Raw genomic sequence first — 14,243 nt, forward strand, 5'->3', positions numbered from 1 at the left:
TACTCTCAATTTCATTTTTAATCTTGATTTTAATTTTATATAAAGCTCTTACTGATATATTTTAATCAAATTTCTGATAGTATATATTACTAAGTTTGAATATATTCTCTATACTAAAATTAGATTCTTCAAAGATATATCAATTTTATTAAAGCTTTTATGTCAATTTATAATTGTCTAGCTTAACAATTGAATATTTTACAGATATATAAGAAAATTTTATATATTATTCAGCATTTAATTTCTAGTTTTTTTTATTTATTTTTACTATATACTTATTAGCTTACTCTAATTATTATGATCATAGTATTATACTATTATATATATTATAAATTTTATACTTAATAAGTTAAAAACTATCTATTTTATTTATATTCTTTTAAACTCTATTGCTATCAAATTGTGAAATAAATTTTAGCTTATAGATAAGAATCTAATGACAAATTTAATGTTAGTAAGATATGAATAAAAATCTATAAAAATCTGATAAATGATAATCAAAGTAATTAGCTTACTGATATACTTGATGAAGTTGTATTTTATTCTTTTTTTTGCTTTTAACATAGCTACTTGAAGGCAAGCACTCATTTAAATTGAGAAATAATATTATAATGTAGCTACTTATATATATATTAAAATTAATTCATCTCACTCTACTAAAAAAAATTAATTTATTCTAATTGTAATTATATTTAATTATTTATATTAATTTGATTTAATTCTCAATTATATCTACTTCAAAAAATAATCTGATTCAATTTTTAATTATTTTTATATATTCAGCTATTTATTTATTCTTTATTCTAATTTTTAATTTAGTATTCTTATTGCAGTTATTTAATTATATAGATAAATTGAAGCTATTATTCAATTATTATTTTGACTCTAGTTGAGTCATAATATATATTATTAATTTATAATAAAAAAAACTTTAAATTTTTTAAAATAATAGAAAGGGCTTGAACTTGTAATAAGTACTATTAAAAAGTAAGAAATATTTTCAATTTATAAAACTATAAAATTATTTAATATATTATATTTAACTTTTATTTATTAATTTTATAATTAGTCTATATATGTAAATTTATATATAATTCATATATATTATCTTCTGCTAAAGAGAATAAACTAATTCAATAAGTGTTAAATTTAGCTAACTGAGAATTTTTCTTTCAGCTGGTATTTATGAAGAGTATGATTAATTAATTTTTTATATTATAGTATTCCACTATTACTTCTTTTTAAATTAGTAATAACTGAATATTAAGACTGATTAAATACTATATAGAGCTTTAAAACTATTATTTTAAATATTATAATTATAATCAAATTAAATATAAAAATATAAAAATTATTCAGAGCTGATTTAAGATCTTAAAAGATATAATTACTGAATATAAAATTCTATTAAAAGATATATATAACTTTAATAAAACTGATTTTGTAATGAAACTCTGTATTATTTCTAAAATTATTACTAATAGTAAATATTTAAGAATATTTAGAATGAATAAACTGAGTATCAAAAAAAAGATAAAAAACTCTATAACTAAAATTGTAATAAAGTAGATGTATAAGTGTGGCAAATATTAAAGAGAGAAGAAAATAATAATAAATAAAATATATATATAGAATTGAATAGTAGTTAATCATTGAATATTTTAAAAAAACTTTGAAAATTTAAAGTATTTATATATATAAATAAGTAGTAATAGATTATGTATTTAATTTTTTATGAAATGAGAAATTAATAATACAGTAATTTGATTTTTTATGAAGAGTTGATTCTATTCTTCAGTAAATACTAATTTCAAAGAATTGATTTTTGAAAAATGCTAATTTGTACTGATTCTGAGTGCTAAATTTTAAGATGATACTAATTCTCTAAAAGATAATAATTCTAAATTACTTTGATAAGTAGTATGAAAAGATAAATGCTTTAGTAAGTAGTGTGATAAGCAGTATAAGATAAGAAGTATAAGAGCAAGAAGCTAGTATAGAAAGTCTTGATATCACAAAATATTATGATCAGACTAAGCTATTATAGTCTAAAAAATAAAAATGAATTACTGTAATTGACTCAATTAATATATTAAAATAAAGTTTATTATTATATATTATTTTTAAAGGTTAGAATCTACTGAAAAAGTAATTTGAAGATTTTTCTACAAACTGTAGACTTGATGTTAGTTCTAATGACTGAACTATAGATGATATATATATTAAATAATTTATACAGATATTTATTTCAGAAGTAAATTTATATTAAATTAACTCTTAAATTCTTTTTATTCTGAATACATACAACAGTTATCTTATCTCAGAATTTGATTAAATTTATAAAAATAATAGAATTATTATACTTTATATATCATCTTATTTATCAAATCTTTTACAGCTACTAGATGTGAGTATTTTTACAATTATAAAATAAATATGTAAAAGCTTAGTTCAACAGTAAATATAGATTAAAATCAACATTATTAAAAAGTTTGACTTTTTAGATGTTTATTCTATAGTATATATGAAAGTCTTCAAAGTTCAGACTATTCAAAATGACTTCAGAACTACTGAAACAGTATTATTTTAGTCTGACTATATTATTTAGTAGTTAAATTTTCAACTTTGTACCTTTACATCATTATTTAATAGATTTAATACATCATTCTGAGTGCTTTAAACATCTAGTAATTTGCAGTAATTGCAGAAGCAGATGAATAAGATTAAAAGTTTTATGAAGAAATATCAGTAGTCTCAAGACTTAATAGAATTTTGATCAAATTATTAAGAATTATAAATATAATATAATCATTATCACTATTATAAGAAAGCAATATAAAAATATATTCAATGCAAATGAGATATAGAAGTAAAAGTGAAAAAGATCTAGACATTAAATTCAACATACAGGAGATCTAACTAGAAATGAAGCTCAGAATCTTATTATTTCCTCTGCTGCACCTGTTGAACAAAGAGTTATTTAACTTATAAGTTAACATCTTCTAAGTCTATATCATGTGTACAAACTTCATTACATTGCAGCAATTGCAATACTCTCAGACATACAAGATTAAGATCTCTTCTCACCAAAATCAGCCTTCCACAGGGCGCAAGGCCTGACAGGCCAACCCATTTTTTCCGTCTCGACACCATGAATGAGAAGGTCTTTAACCAGACGCTGGAGGCCTATAAGCCAAAACTAGACAAACTATGTGATTTCCCAGAGTACCCCAATACAGATCAGCTGGATGCCCTGGCTAAAGGTATCACAGATGCACTAATAGCTTCCCTGGAAAGTTCCACCAAGAAGAGCACCGGGCAAGGCACAGGTCAGCCATGGTGGAATGAGGACTGCCAGAAAGCAGTGACAACACTACATCGTGCACAGCACCTAGGCTCTAGTTTTTTACGAGAAGCAAAAAGCAACGTAGCCAGGACCACCAGGAAAGCCAAGAGAGAATACTGGCGAGGCAAGATAGCAGAGGCCTCAGTGGGGAAAGATATCTTTAAGATGATCAAATGGGCCCATTCAACTGGCTCCTTTCATTCCCCCCCTCTTGTAGATGAAGAGACTGGGCGAACGCGAACAACCCCTAGAGAGAAAAGAGACCTTCTGCAACGGGTGCTCTTACAGAAGGCTGCAAGCAGAGAGGATATCCCAATCAGCTGGTCCAACCCACCATCTGTCAAATTACCTTTTCCTGTTGCCTCAGCACATGAGATACAAAGTTCTCTGCTGAACACGGGTAATACCACTCCAGGAACTGATGGAGTGCCAACAGAGGTGCTACAAAAGGCATGGCCACATATTAAGGTATCAGTGGAAAGGCTGTTCAGAGCCTGCCTTAGGGTTGGCTGGCACCCAACCTCCTTTCGAGATGCCACACTGGTTGTGCTGCCTAAGGTCAACAGAGATCCAACACTCCCGCGATCCTACAGGCTTATAGCCCTTCTCTCAACGTTGGGGAAGGGACTGGAACGCCTGGTAGCCTGTAGGCTGGCCTGGACAGCTATACAAGAGAAGATTGTCCACCCCCAGCATTTTGGAGCCCTCCCTGGGCGGGCTGCCTCAGACCTAGTGGCAGCGATGGTTCATGATATAGAGGAAGCCTGGGCCCATGGAAAAGTAGTCTCTCTTCTTACTCTGGACATCAAGGGTGCTTTTGATGCTGTACTCAGAGGAAGGATGCTGCGGAGATTGCAAGAACAAGGCTGGCCACCAAATTTAATTAGATGGGTGGAAAGCTTCATGACAGGACGCACAGGCAGGATCAGATTGGATGGACTCCTGGGAGAGCTCTTTGATATCCCAGCAGGGCTTCCACAAGGCTCGCCAGTCTCACCTATTCTATTCATGCTGTTTATTCAGCCTCTGTTCTTTCTAGGAACTATACAAAGAAGACGTGCACGCTTAGGCTATGCAGATGATCTAGGACTGCTTAGTGCTGGAACCACTCTTGAAGGGAATGTTGTTACTCTCCAGGAGGATTTCAAGTTGCTAAATGATTGGGCCAGCAAAGAAGGGCTGACATTTGATTTTGCCAAAACTGAGATAGCACACTTCACACGGCGCAGAACCCTTTCAAACCCCTCAATTGACCTTGAAACAACATCTGGCACTCACTCTATTACAGCAAAGGCAGTGAAAAGCTCCATAAGATATCTAGGAATCTGGCTAGATAGAAAACTGAGCTTCAAGAAACACGTGGAGACCATGGCGGCTAAGGCACGACAGGTGTCTAATGGCATACGAGCACTAAGCAACACAGCAAGAGGCGCCCCAGTACAACTGCTTAGACAATCCATTCAGGCCTGTGTGCTCTCTGTGCTCTGCTATGGAGCAGAGGCCTGGTGGCCTGGAGCCACACGAATGGAGAAGGGAAAGGAAATCTCCAATCGAATGGATTGCCTAGTCAGAAAGCTAGATCTAGCCCTTAGAGATGCTTTGCGAGGGGCACTGCCAGTCTACAAGACCACACCCATTTCAGCTCTACACCGTGAGCTAGGAATCATGCCAATGAAAGAGACACTAGACAACCGGCGTGCTGTATTTGCAGTAAGAATCAAAAAGCTTGACAAGAGGCACCCGCTAGTGAGACGCTCTAATAAAGTAGCTACCACCAAACCCTATACCACACGTCTGTCTAGAGCGTCCAGTCATGCTGGTGGGATAGAAGCATATGACCCTCTACTCACGCCCCCTTGGATGAGATTTCCCAGGAAAGAAGATCTGCAGATTGGGTATGAGGCAGGCCGCACAAAGGAACAGGCAGCACAAGACTTTAAGAGCTGGCTACAACAATGCAATCCCCTGGATCTGGTGGTCTTTACCGATGGTTCACAGATAGAGCACCCTCAGCGTGCGACTGGTGCAGGATGGGCTATATGCTGGGGTAGCAAACACTGTCTAATCTCCACAGGAAACCTGCCAATGGATAAAGCAGAGGTCTTTGACGCAGAGGCAATGGCAGCCCTGCAGGGCCTAAAGGAAGCCACCACCTCGCCTCAGGCGAAGTTTGCCAGAAACGTCTACATTTGCCTAGACAATTTGGAGGTAGCATGAGCCCTTGGATCTGTGCCAAACACCTCTAGCCAGCAGGTCTTCGCGCAGTTTCTGAAAGCCATAAAGGCCTGGCAGAGCAGGGATAGGCTCCCATTGGCCACCCAGAGCAGAGTGGTCATTAGATGGGTCCCAGGCCACGCAGGCGTGGCTGGTAATGAAAAGGCAGATCTTGAAGCCAAAGCAGCCGCAGCGCAGGCAGCAAGTGCAAGCATGGTACCTCAACCTGACAGCATAGGCACTCTAGCTTATATAAAGCGACACACTATGGAACAAACCACACGGGCCTTTGAGAACTACTGGGCCAAAAATCAGCCCAAACGCTATATGGAGCTGGAGATCCCACTAAAGAGAGCCTCAACAGAGGTAAAACTTTCACGCTTCACATTAGGAAAGCTCTATGCCGCCCGATCAGGTCATGGAGACTTTGCAGCCTACCACAGCCACCTTAAGCATGAAGATGCAGAGTGCTACTGCCGGTGTGGACATAGCAAAACTCCAGAACATTTCTACTATTGCACTCTTGCAAGAAAAGCAGCAAAGCGGCGCCGGCCTATCTACAATCTCCATGAGACACTGGCAACCTCGCGTGGGGCCCTAGAATTCAATAACTGGCTAAGAGAAACAGCCTTCTATCAGAATATCTGTCCAATGCGCCGTCGCGCACCTCCAGATCAGATCCCACAGACCATTCTCTCCTCTGTCTTGCCCCCATCTTCCTCACCACCTCCTCCTCCTTCCTCTCTTTCCTCTCCTTTCTTTCCTTCCTTGCCTTCCTTCCTATCCGCCTCCCCTACCTCCCTCCCACAAACCTAAAACCTCTCAAAACCTCTGCTCTATGGCAACCGACCCATGGGCTCTGCCGGTGCAGCAATACGCAACCCATTTTTGCCTCATTTGTAAGATAGCTACTAGATAGGTAGTCGCCTACGGGCGTAGCTCTACCCGCCCTATAGTTCGACGCGGACTCTACTAGATCACGTGCCCTTAAGGCACGTGGACTAACCGGGCGTTAAATAAAAACACACACACACACACACAAGATTAAGATGTTCTCAATCACATGTAATTTAATTTAATTTAGTTGAGTGTTGTGGTGTGGAGATATTTGAATTAAAATCTAGTCAGTTAGGATGTGCTGATTTTGGTGGTCTGCTCCGTGAGGTGGGCCCGCTCGGTGTGGAATTACGTTAGTTTTGCTGAGAATTATGTAGTTGGTAAATGATTTACTGTAATATTGTGAGTTGTCTGGTCTGACTTAGATGGGGGGTCAGGTCACGTGAAGAGGTGGGCCGAGCCTTTTAGTGAGGTCGAATCATCTACATCCTGCGCGGGGGGTCTCAACACTTCAAAAGTTCATTCAACATTTAACATCTTTTTAAGGTGAAACAGCGGGTTTATAATCAGATACACACAATTAGATGTCCGCACTCTCCTAGACCACCGGAGCATACATCGATACTGCTTTGTTGCCCATTAGTTATATACGCTTGCCACGATGTCAGACTTCGAAGATGAAATGGACTTGGATGCGCTGCCGTCCAAGAATACTGCTCAGTTCAGCTCCAATAACACCAATGCAAGAGGAAAACGAATAGCTGCAGACCTGCCCGTTGAAGCAGAGGATAACATGCCATGGTGATATTTTTTTTTTTTTTTGAACAATTTTGTCCATGAATCAACGAGCTAACGGTGTATATACTTCGGAAGGGTCGAAAAGTACCGCCCAAATAGCTTAGAAGACGTCTCCGGACACCACGACGTCATTGGTACTATTAACACGTTCATAGATTCAAACGTGGGTGCCCAGCATCATCTCAATGAATAATCAATGTCATGAAATTGACCAGTCTAATTTCTCTTACAGAGACTACCTCATCTACTTCTGTATGGTCCTCCAGGGACTGGGAAAACATCAACCATACTTGCTTTGGCGCGGCGGATATACGGAGCGAAGAATATGCGACAGATGGTTCTCGAGCTAAATGCTAGTGACGACAGAGGCATAGACGTTGTTAGAGACCAGATCAAAACTTTTGCCAGTTCGTCCCCCAAAGTTACTTGTACATTTTCTGGGTACATGGAAATGGGCACTGTTTTAAAATGCCTCATTATTTTTATCTTTATTTTTTTCAATTTTGGTATGGTGTGAGGCTAATAAGGGTGACCTTCTGTCATAGGCACCAAACAAATATTCTCGGTGGCTCCAGTTGCCAAATCAGAGTCATCCCTTGGGGCTTTCAAGCTAATCATCCTCGACGAGGCAGACGCCATGACCGCTACTGCGCAGATGGCACTCCGTCGTATTATGGAAAAGTACACCGCGAACGCTCGATTCTGTATCATCGCAAACTATACCCATAAACTCTCACCAGCCCTACTGTCACGATGCACACGATTTAGGTTTAGTCCACTAAAGGAAAAGGACATCCGGGCACTGGTTAACCAAGTTATCGAGAAGGAGCAGGTGCGCATACAACCAGAGGCAATTGACAGCCTTGTTGAGTTGAGCAAGGGAGACATGCGAAGGGCGTTGAACGTGCTCCAGGCATGCCATGCGAGCAGTAAGTTGACAAGAAATACATACTGAAATCTAAATCAATCAATCAATCAAATGTTGTTTCTTATAAAGATTGTTTTACGTTTCCAGGTATACCGCTCCCGATTAAAAACGCCCCGAAAGATCAGCCAACTGCGGAACACGAAACCGTCTCACAGGAGACGATCTACACCTGCATCGCAGCGCCACATCCGGCTGATATTAAAACGATCATCACTGCGCTTCTCACAACCAGCGACGTGACATCATGCTTAAACACAATTCAATCATTGAAATCCAACAAGGGCCTAGCGTTAGCGGACATCCTAACGGCTCTATCGGCCGAGTTGCAACGGATTGAGGTCCCTGCAGCAGCACGGGTAGTTTGGATGGAAGGGCTTGCAGATATCGAGTGGCGGCTAGCCAGTGGGGGAGGGGAAATGGTGCAGACGGGTGGGTTGGTAGGGGTTGTGAGGGGAGGATGTGAGTTAGCAGGGAAACTGGGGTCGCGGAGAGTTACAGTGCCCATGGAATTATGATAGTGGTCACATCTGGATAATATAACTTAGTCATTATTTAATGCCATGCCGGATTAAATTTTTAATAGGCAGCCTGACTGCTTTTGAAAGATTTTACTGCAGCGGGCTGAGTATTAAGTATTAGAAGTAATTAAATCCAATTTTGGTCCGTCGTGGGGCCGGACGGAAAGGTGGGGGGTGGGAAACCCGAACTAACTATCTATCCACTATGAACCCGAAGTTAGAAGTGGGGGGGGGGGAAACTCCTGGTATAACTAGTTTAATCGTTAAAAGACGTGCTTCTTTCAAGAGCATAGTTTATAACTAGATCATCCTGGACGGAAAATAGAATGGTAAGTCAAGTTAAAATAGTTAACTGGTTACGATAGTCAGCTAAAAACTGGTGTATTATAATGCTACTATCCATTGAGTTTGAGTTTTATCTGTTCCGGCCCAGCCGATCCCTACCTGCTTCCCCGAAGGTTTGGATATTAAACTTGCTTCATCTGTTACGCCCTTTGGTAAAAACCCTATCTTGCCTCAAATCTTCCTTAGCCCCGACCTTGTTTGAAATCACGTGATAATACTCTGATATTCCACAGGCTATTTAAACCTGTTGGCTATATTCACCGCGAGGCGAAGCATCAAGCTGTGGGAGGAAACTTTTGGAATTAACTGCTCTTTTGACTGCCGCTCTTCTGCCCGACTCTCTCAGATTCTCAAAACTCACCATTGATTGAATCTCCGCCAGAGCATATCTCCAAAGCCTATCGCATGAAAGCCCCATTAACCTCACCTGATCTCCCACCATGCGCTCTCGAACCATGCAACCCTCGTCGGCACTGCTGGCTCTCACTGTGCCCCTCACCATCTTCACCCCTGCAGCCTCTTCAGAGACAGTGCTGGGCGCCTATATCTTCTCCCGTCACGGAGACCGCACTGCCAAATCTACCCCGCCTACCGAACTGACCACTTTGGGCTATGAGCAGGTGTTCACTACAGGCGCCTACTATCATGACCGCTACATCTCCCCCACCTCTGACTTGCGGATTCTCAACATAAGTTCGGACATTGTAAAACCAAAGGAGGTCGTCGCATCTGCACCCGAAGATGAAGTGCTGCAGAAATCAGCCATTGCTTTCCTGCAGGCGCTTTACCCCCCAGTGGGCGGTATCGCAAAGTCCACGCTGCGCAACGGGACAGTGGTCGAGGCGCCCTTGAACGGATACCAGCTCGTAGCCATTGAACAGGTGTCCACGGGTGGGAATAGCGAGAATCTTGCCTGGCTGCAGAGCGCAAGCAAGTGCCAGAAGGCCAAGGTGAGCAGCAACGAATACTTTACATCAAAACCCTACGAAGAACTCCTCAGCTCGACGAACGATTTCTATAAATCCATCGCACCCATGGTGGAGCGAACGCTCCCGGCGTCCAAAGTCAGCTACAAGGACGCATATATTATATGGGATCTTCTCAACGTCGCCATGATCCACAATTCCACCGACTCTCTCCCAGCCGATAAGCTGCCCTCCCAAGAAAACTTTGATCGTCTGCGGGAGCTGGCGGATGTGCATGAATTCAACCTTGCGTACAATGCCTCCTCCCCCATCCGGGCAGTCAGTGGTTCAACCCTGGCCGGCGAAGTCCTCTCCGGTCTAAGGGAGGTGATCTCCACAGGTGGCTCCAAGACAAAACTCAACGTCCAGTTTGGTGCCTACGCCATTTTCCTCTCTTTCTTCGGCTTGTCGAAGCTCTCAGAGACCAACCCTAATTTTATGAAGATCCCCGACTACGCGTCCAGCATGGCATTCGAGCTGGTGACCAATGCCTCCACCTCCTCGTCGTCTCCTTTCCCGAACCAATCTGACATCAGCGTCCGGTTCCTTTTCCGCAGCGGCAGCGTAATTCCCGGTGCTCCCGAGACCATGCCAGTTGCATACTCACTCTTTGGCCAATCGGACACGCTCATGCCGTGGTCCGAATTCGAGTCGAACATGGAGAAGATTGCTATTTCTACCGAGAAGGAGTTCTGCGAAGCGTGCAGCGAGACCCCTGAGCGCTGTGATGGTGGAAGCGATGGAACCGATGGTACAGCTAGAGCATCGACTGGTGCGGGTAAAAGAAACGGCATGTCGACGGCGGTGGCTGGTGTTGTTGGTGCAATGGTGGCCTTGGCTGCGATCATGGGCCTTCAGTCATTTATCTTCTTGGCTGGTGGGTTCAGGTTGGTGAAAAAGTCTGATATCAAGGCATTTAGGGAAGCTGAGAGGAAGATCCAGCCATGAATTGCTTGAGGTCTTCTATGTAAATATGTTCAGTTCTCATGTCCTCCCACGAGTCGCGCATAAGGGAGCCGTTTTCCCTTATCTGAATAACGGAAGTATATCCACAGGGTAGTTATGCATCGGTAAGGGAAAAATTAGATCTACTAGTTTCTGAAGGATGGATGGGGGGAAAAGGCTTAAAAGAAAGATTTGTCGCTCGAAAGCTGGAATAGAAGAAACGCGCTATTCAACTTTATCCCATCTTCTTTTTAAAAATATATAAATGAACGAGTAAAAATTAACTAGAAATGTTGTATCCACTCACTGGCACTCTTACTAATTAAACTAAATAATAACTAACATAATCAATCATCTAATGTGACTGATCTCTTAATGATTTCTGCCACTCAACAATTTTACTCTCTACTATCTTAAAACTCTGTGAATAGTGAATTTTGAAACAATTGCAAATTGAAATACTACTAGCTATTAAATATTAACTGAACATATTATAGATTATATATAAATTAATATATTTAAGAAAATAAAAGATTGTTTGATTTAATAGTAGAGTTAAAATAATTAATTTTATTTTTTTTATAAAAAGAGAAATAAAGTTCTTTATAGTAATTCTGATACTGAATTCACTGAATTTTCTATTAAAACAGTCAGTATAAATCTTGTAATTTGAATTTGACTATATTTACTTTGCATCAATATTTAAATAATTACTTCAGTATCTTCTTATTATAGTTTAATTTAAAAATAAGATAAATAATATAAAAGCTTCAATTCATTATCTAACTAATGATATTAAATTAAAAATTAAAATATAAAATAAATAAGTAATTGAATATAAAGAAATTATTAAAAATTAAAATGAATATATCTTTTAAAGCAGAATGAAAATAGATTAACTTTAATTTATATTATAAGCAGCTATACTTTAATATTATACTTTGATTTAAAAGAATACTTGCTTACAAGTAACTGAGTTATGTTAGAAGTAAGAAAAAAATAAAATAAAAATTTATCAAACTTATTAGTAAACTAATCATTTTAATCATCATTTACTAGATTATTATAAATCTTCTATCACATTATATTAAAATCAAAGTCATTATTATTGAAATAATATTCAGAGACCGGAGTTTATTCAACAGTTTAATAGTGATAGAGCTCAGATAAATATAAATAAAAATGATAGTTTTCAACTTAATGATTATAAAATTTATAATATTTATAATATATTCAATATATATAATAATTTTTTTGATATTACTTATGATAAAAAATTATATATAAGATATAAAGTATTAAATTAAATCAAATTCAAATTTTGTAAAAATATTTGAAATAAATAAATTAAATATCAAAAAAAAAACTATAAAAAGTAATATAATTAGTATTATAAAAGAGTAGAAGTATAAATATTATAAGTATTATAAAGAAAACTATTATAATTTCAATCTAGATATAGATGAAATTGATATTTAATTGCCAGCTGGATAAGTTATTTGAATAAAATATAAAAATAATTTTTAAAAAATAAATTTAAAAAAAACTTTATTTATATATTTTTTTCTTAGTGCAGTTACTTCTTTTCTTAGTACTATTGCTAGACAGTTCTTACATTAATAGATTATTTATTTGCAGAGTAATTATAAGATTGATTGCTATACTATTACTGAACAATTGCAATTATTAATTAATTTTAATTCAGTGATGTTATGCTTTTAAGAATTTTAAACAGAGCTTATTCTATACTATTATATTATCTTCTTTTTAGTTTTTATATACTTTCATATCAGCAGATTATCATCTGCTTTTTCTGTTAGATAGTTATTCTTTTTTCAAATCTTCAGTTATGTACTTATTCATTTTAAAAATTTTTCTTTTATTAAATTTATAGTAAAAAATTCTTAAATCAAATAAAATAATTCTTTTATATTTTATGTTAAATATCATCTTGAATCATTATTAAATTCTATTTATTTTATCTGATATTGAAGCTTTTTATGATAGATATAGCTCACTAGAATATTCTCAACTTCTCATTTATTTTTACTCTATATCTTGATAACGTCTTTTTCAAAACTTAGCTAATTTTTAGAATTTTGAATTAAAAATGCTTTCATTTGAAAGCTATTACTGAAATTGATCAGTTTTTTCAATTTTCATACTATTCAGACAAGATTTGAAGAGTTGATTATTGAAAACATACTTTTCTTGAAAAGTGAATATTCATCAATAATTTTCATCATTAACTAATAATACTTAATCTAAAGAGTATGAAAATTAAATAAATAAAAAATTGATTAGATCAAAATAATTTAAATAATTTTCAAAAGCTTTGATTAACTCATTATTAAAAAAAATATATTTGAGCTCTTTGAAGTCTCTATTAATTTTGATTTTCTTTCTGCTATATTAAATATCATCTCACACCATCTTCACCAAATTTTGCCTAGATATGATAGGAAAAATACCTATGAAAAGTGAAGAGCACATGATTTGAAGTCTCTGTATATAACCTCTGTAGACTATAGGTTAAAGATTAGAACTAGCTAGATATAGCTAAGAGTATAAGCAAGTTAGAACTAAGTGCATACTTATAAAACATCTCATAGAGTTAAGCTTTAACTAATTCTTTAATAAGCTTAACAAGGCTCAGTTAAAACTCAGTTAAAATTAACTGAAGCTTTACTTAAATCTGATTAAATTTTAGTAAAGAAGATGTTTTAGTGAGATTTATAAATTTCTTTTAGAATGTTAGCTTTTTCCTGATTTCTCTTTAAAAAATTAGGAATATCTTATATAAATTTAACTTTTTCTTTGATAAAAAAAAATATAGATATTAATTCTATATCTATTTTAAAAAATTAAACTGTACACTAATTATGTGAGAAAAATTTCTTTAATATAGATAGAAATAATTAATTTTTAATAATATCTCTACAAAAAATTATATTTTTTACTCGATTTTTTATCAAAATTAGTATTCATTTTCTGACTTAATCAGAATTAAAATTATTAGTTTTTCATCTTATCTTTATTTTAAAAAGTGTTTATAAAAAATTTATTAATTTATTTTAAAAACTAATCTGAGTTTACTAGATTCTCTTAGAAAATCTAGTCTAGTTATTAAACTAGTAGTAAAATTAAAAAGATTTTATCAAAGTTTATTAAATTAAATATACAAGAACTATAGATAAAAGTTAAAATATGAAAAAAAGACTCTCTATATCTGAGACAGTTTAACAAGAACAAGAATAACAAGAAATATATAAAAAAATTCTCAAACTACAACAAGTCAATATTATTAGTGCAGAACTTTAAATCTTTAGAAGTAAGCAGCACAGAGC

The 14,243-nt window shown here is 36.1% G+C and overlaps 2 protein-coding genes across 2 annotated transcripts; both read left to right on the plus strand.

Annotated features, from left to right (window-relative positions):
- Positions 1-7,058: 7,058 nt before the first annotated feature.
- Positions 7,059-8,638, plus strand: PAAG_08450 (replication factor C subunit 3; the record flags this gene model as incomplete). The annotated part of the gene is made up of 5 exons (XM_002789558.2): positions 7,059-7,198; positions 7,271-7,358; positions 7,428-7,602; positions 7,741-8,124; positions 8,211-8,638. 5 exons carry the CDS (start codon positions 7,059-7,061, stop codon positions 8,636-8,638), a joined length of 1,215 nt encoding a protein of 404 aa, XP_002789604.1.
- Positions 8,639-9,426: 788 nt separating this feature from the next.
- On the plus strand, positions 9,427-10,899 carry PAAG_08451 (hypothetical protein; the record flags this gene model as incomplete). The annotated part of the gene is made up of 1 exon (XM_002789559.2): positions 9,427-10,899. One exon carries the CDS (start codon positions 9,427-9,429, stop codon positions 10,897-10,899), a length of 1,473 nt encoding a protein of 490 aa, XP_002789605.1.
- Between the last annotated feature and the right edge of the window lie 3,344 nt (positions 10,900-14,243).

The sequence above is a fragment of the Paracoccidioides lutzii genome (assembly GCF_000150705.2).
Source record: "Paracoccidioides lutzii Pb01 unplaced genomic scaffold supercont2.35, whole genome shotgun sequence".
In the NCBI taxonomy this organism is placed as follows: Eukaryota; Fungi; Ascomycota; class Eurotiomycetes; order Onygenales; family Ajellomycetaceae; genus Paracoccidioides; species Paracoccidioides lutzii.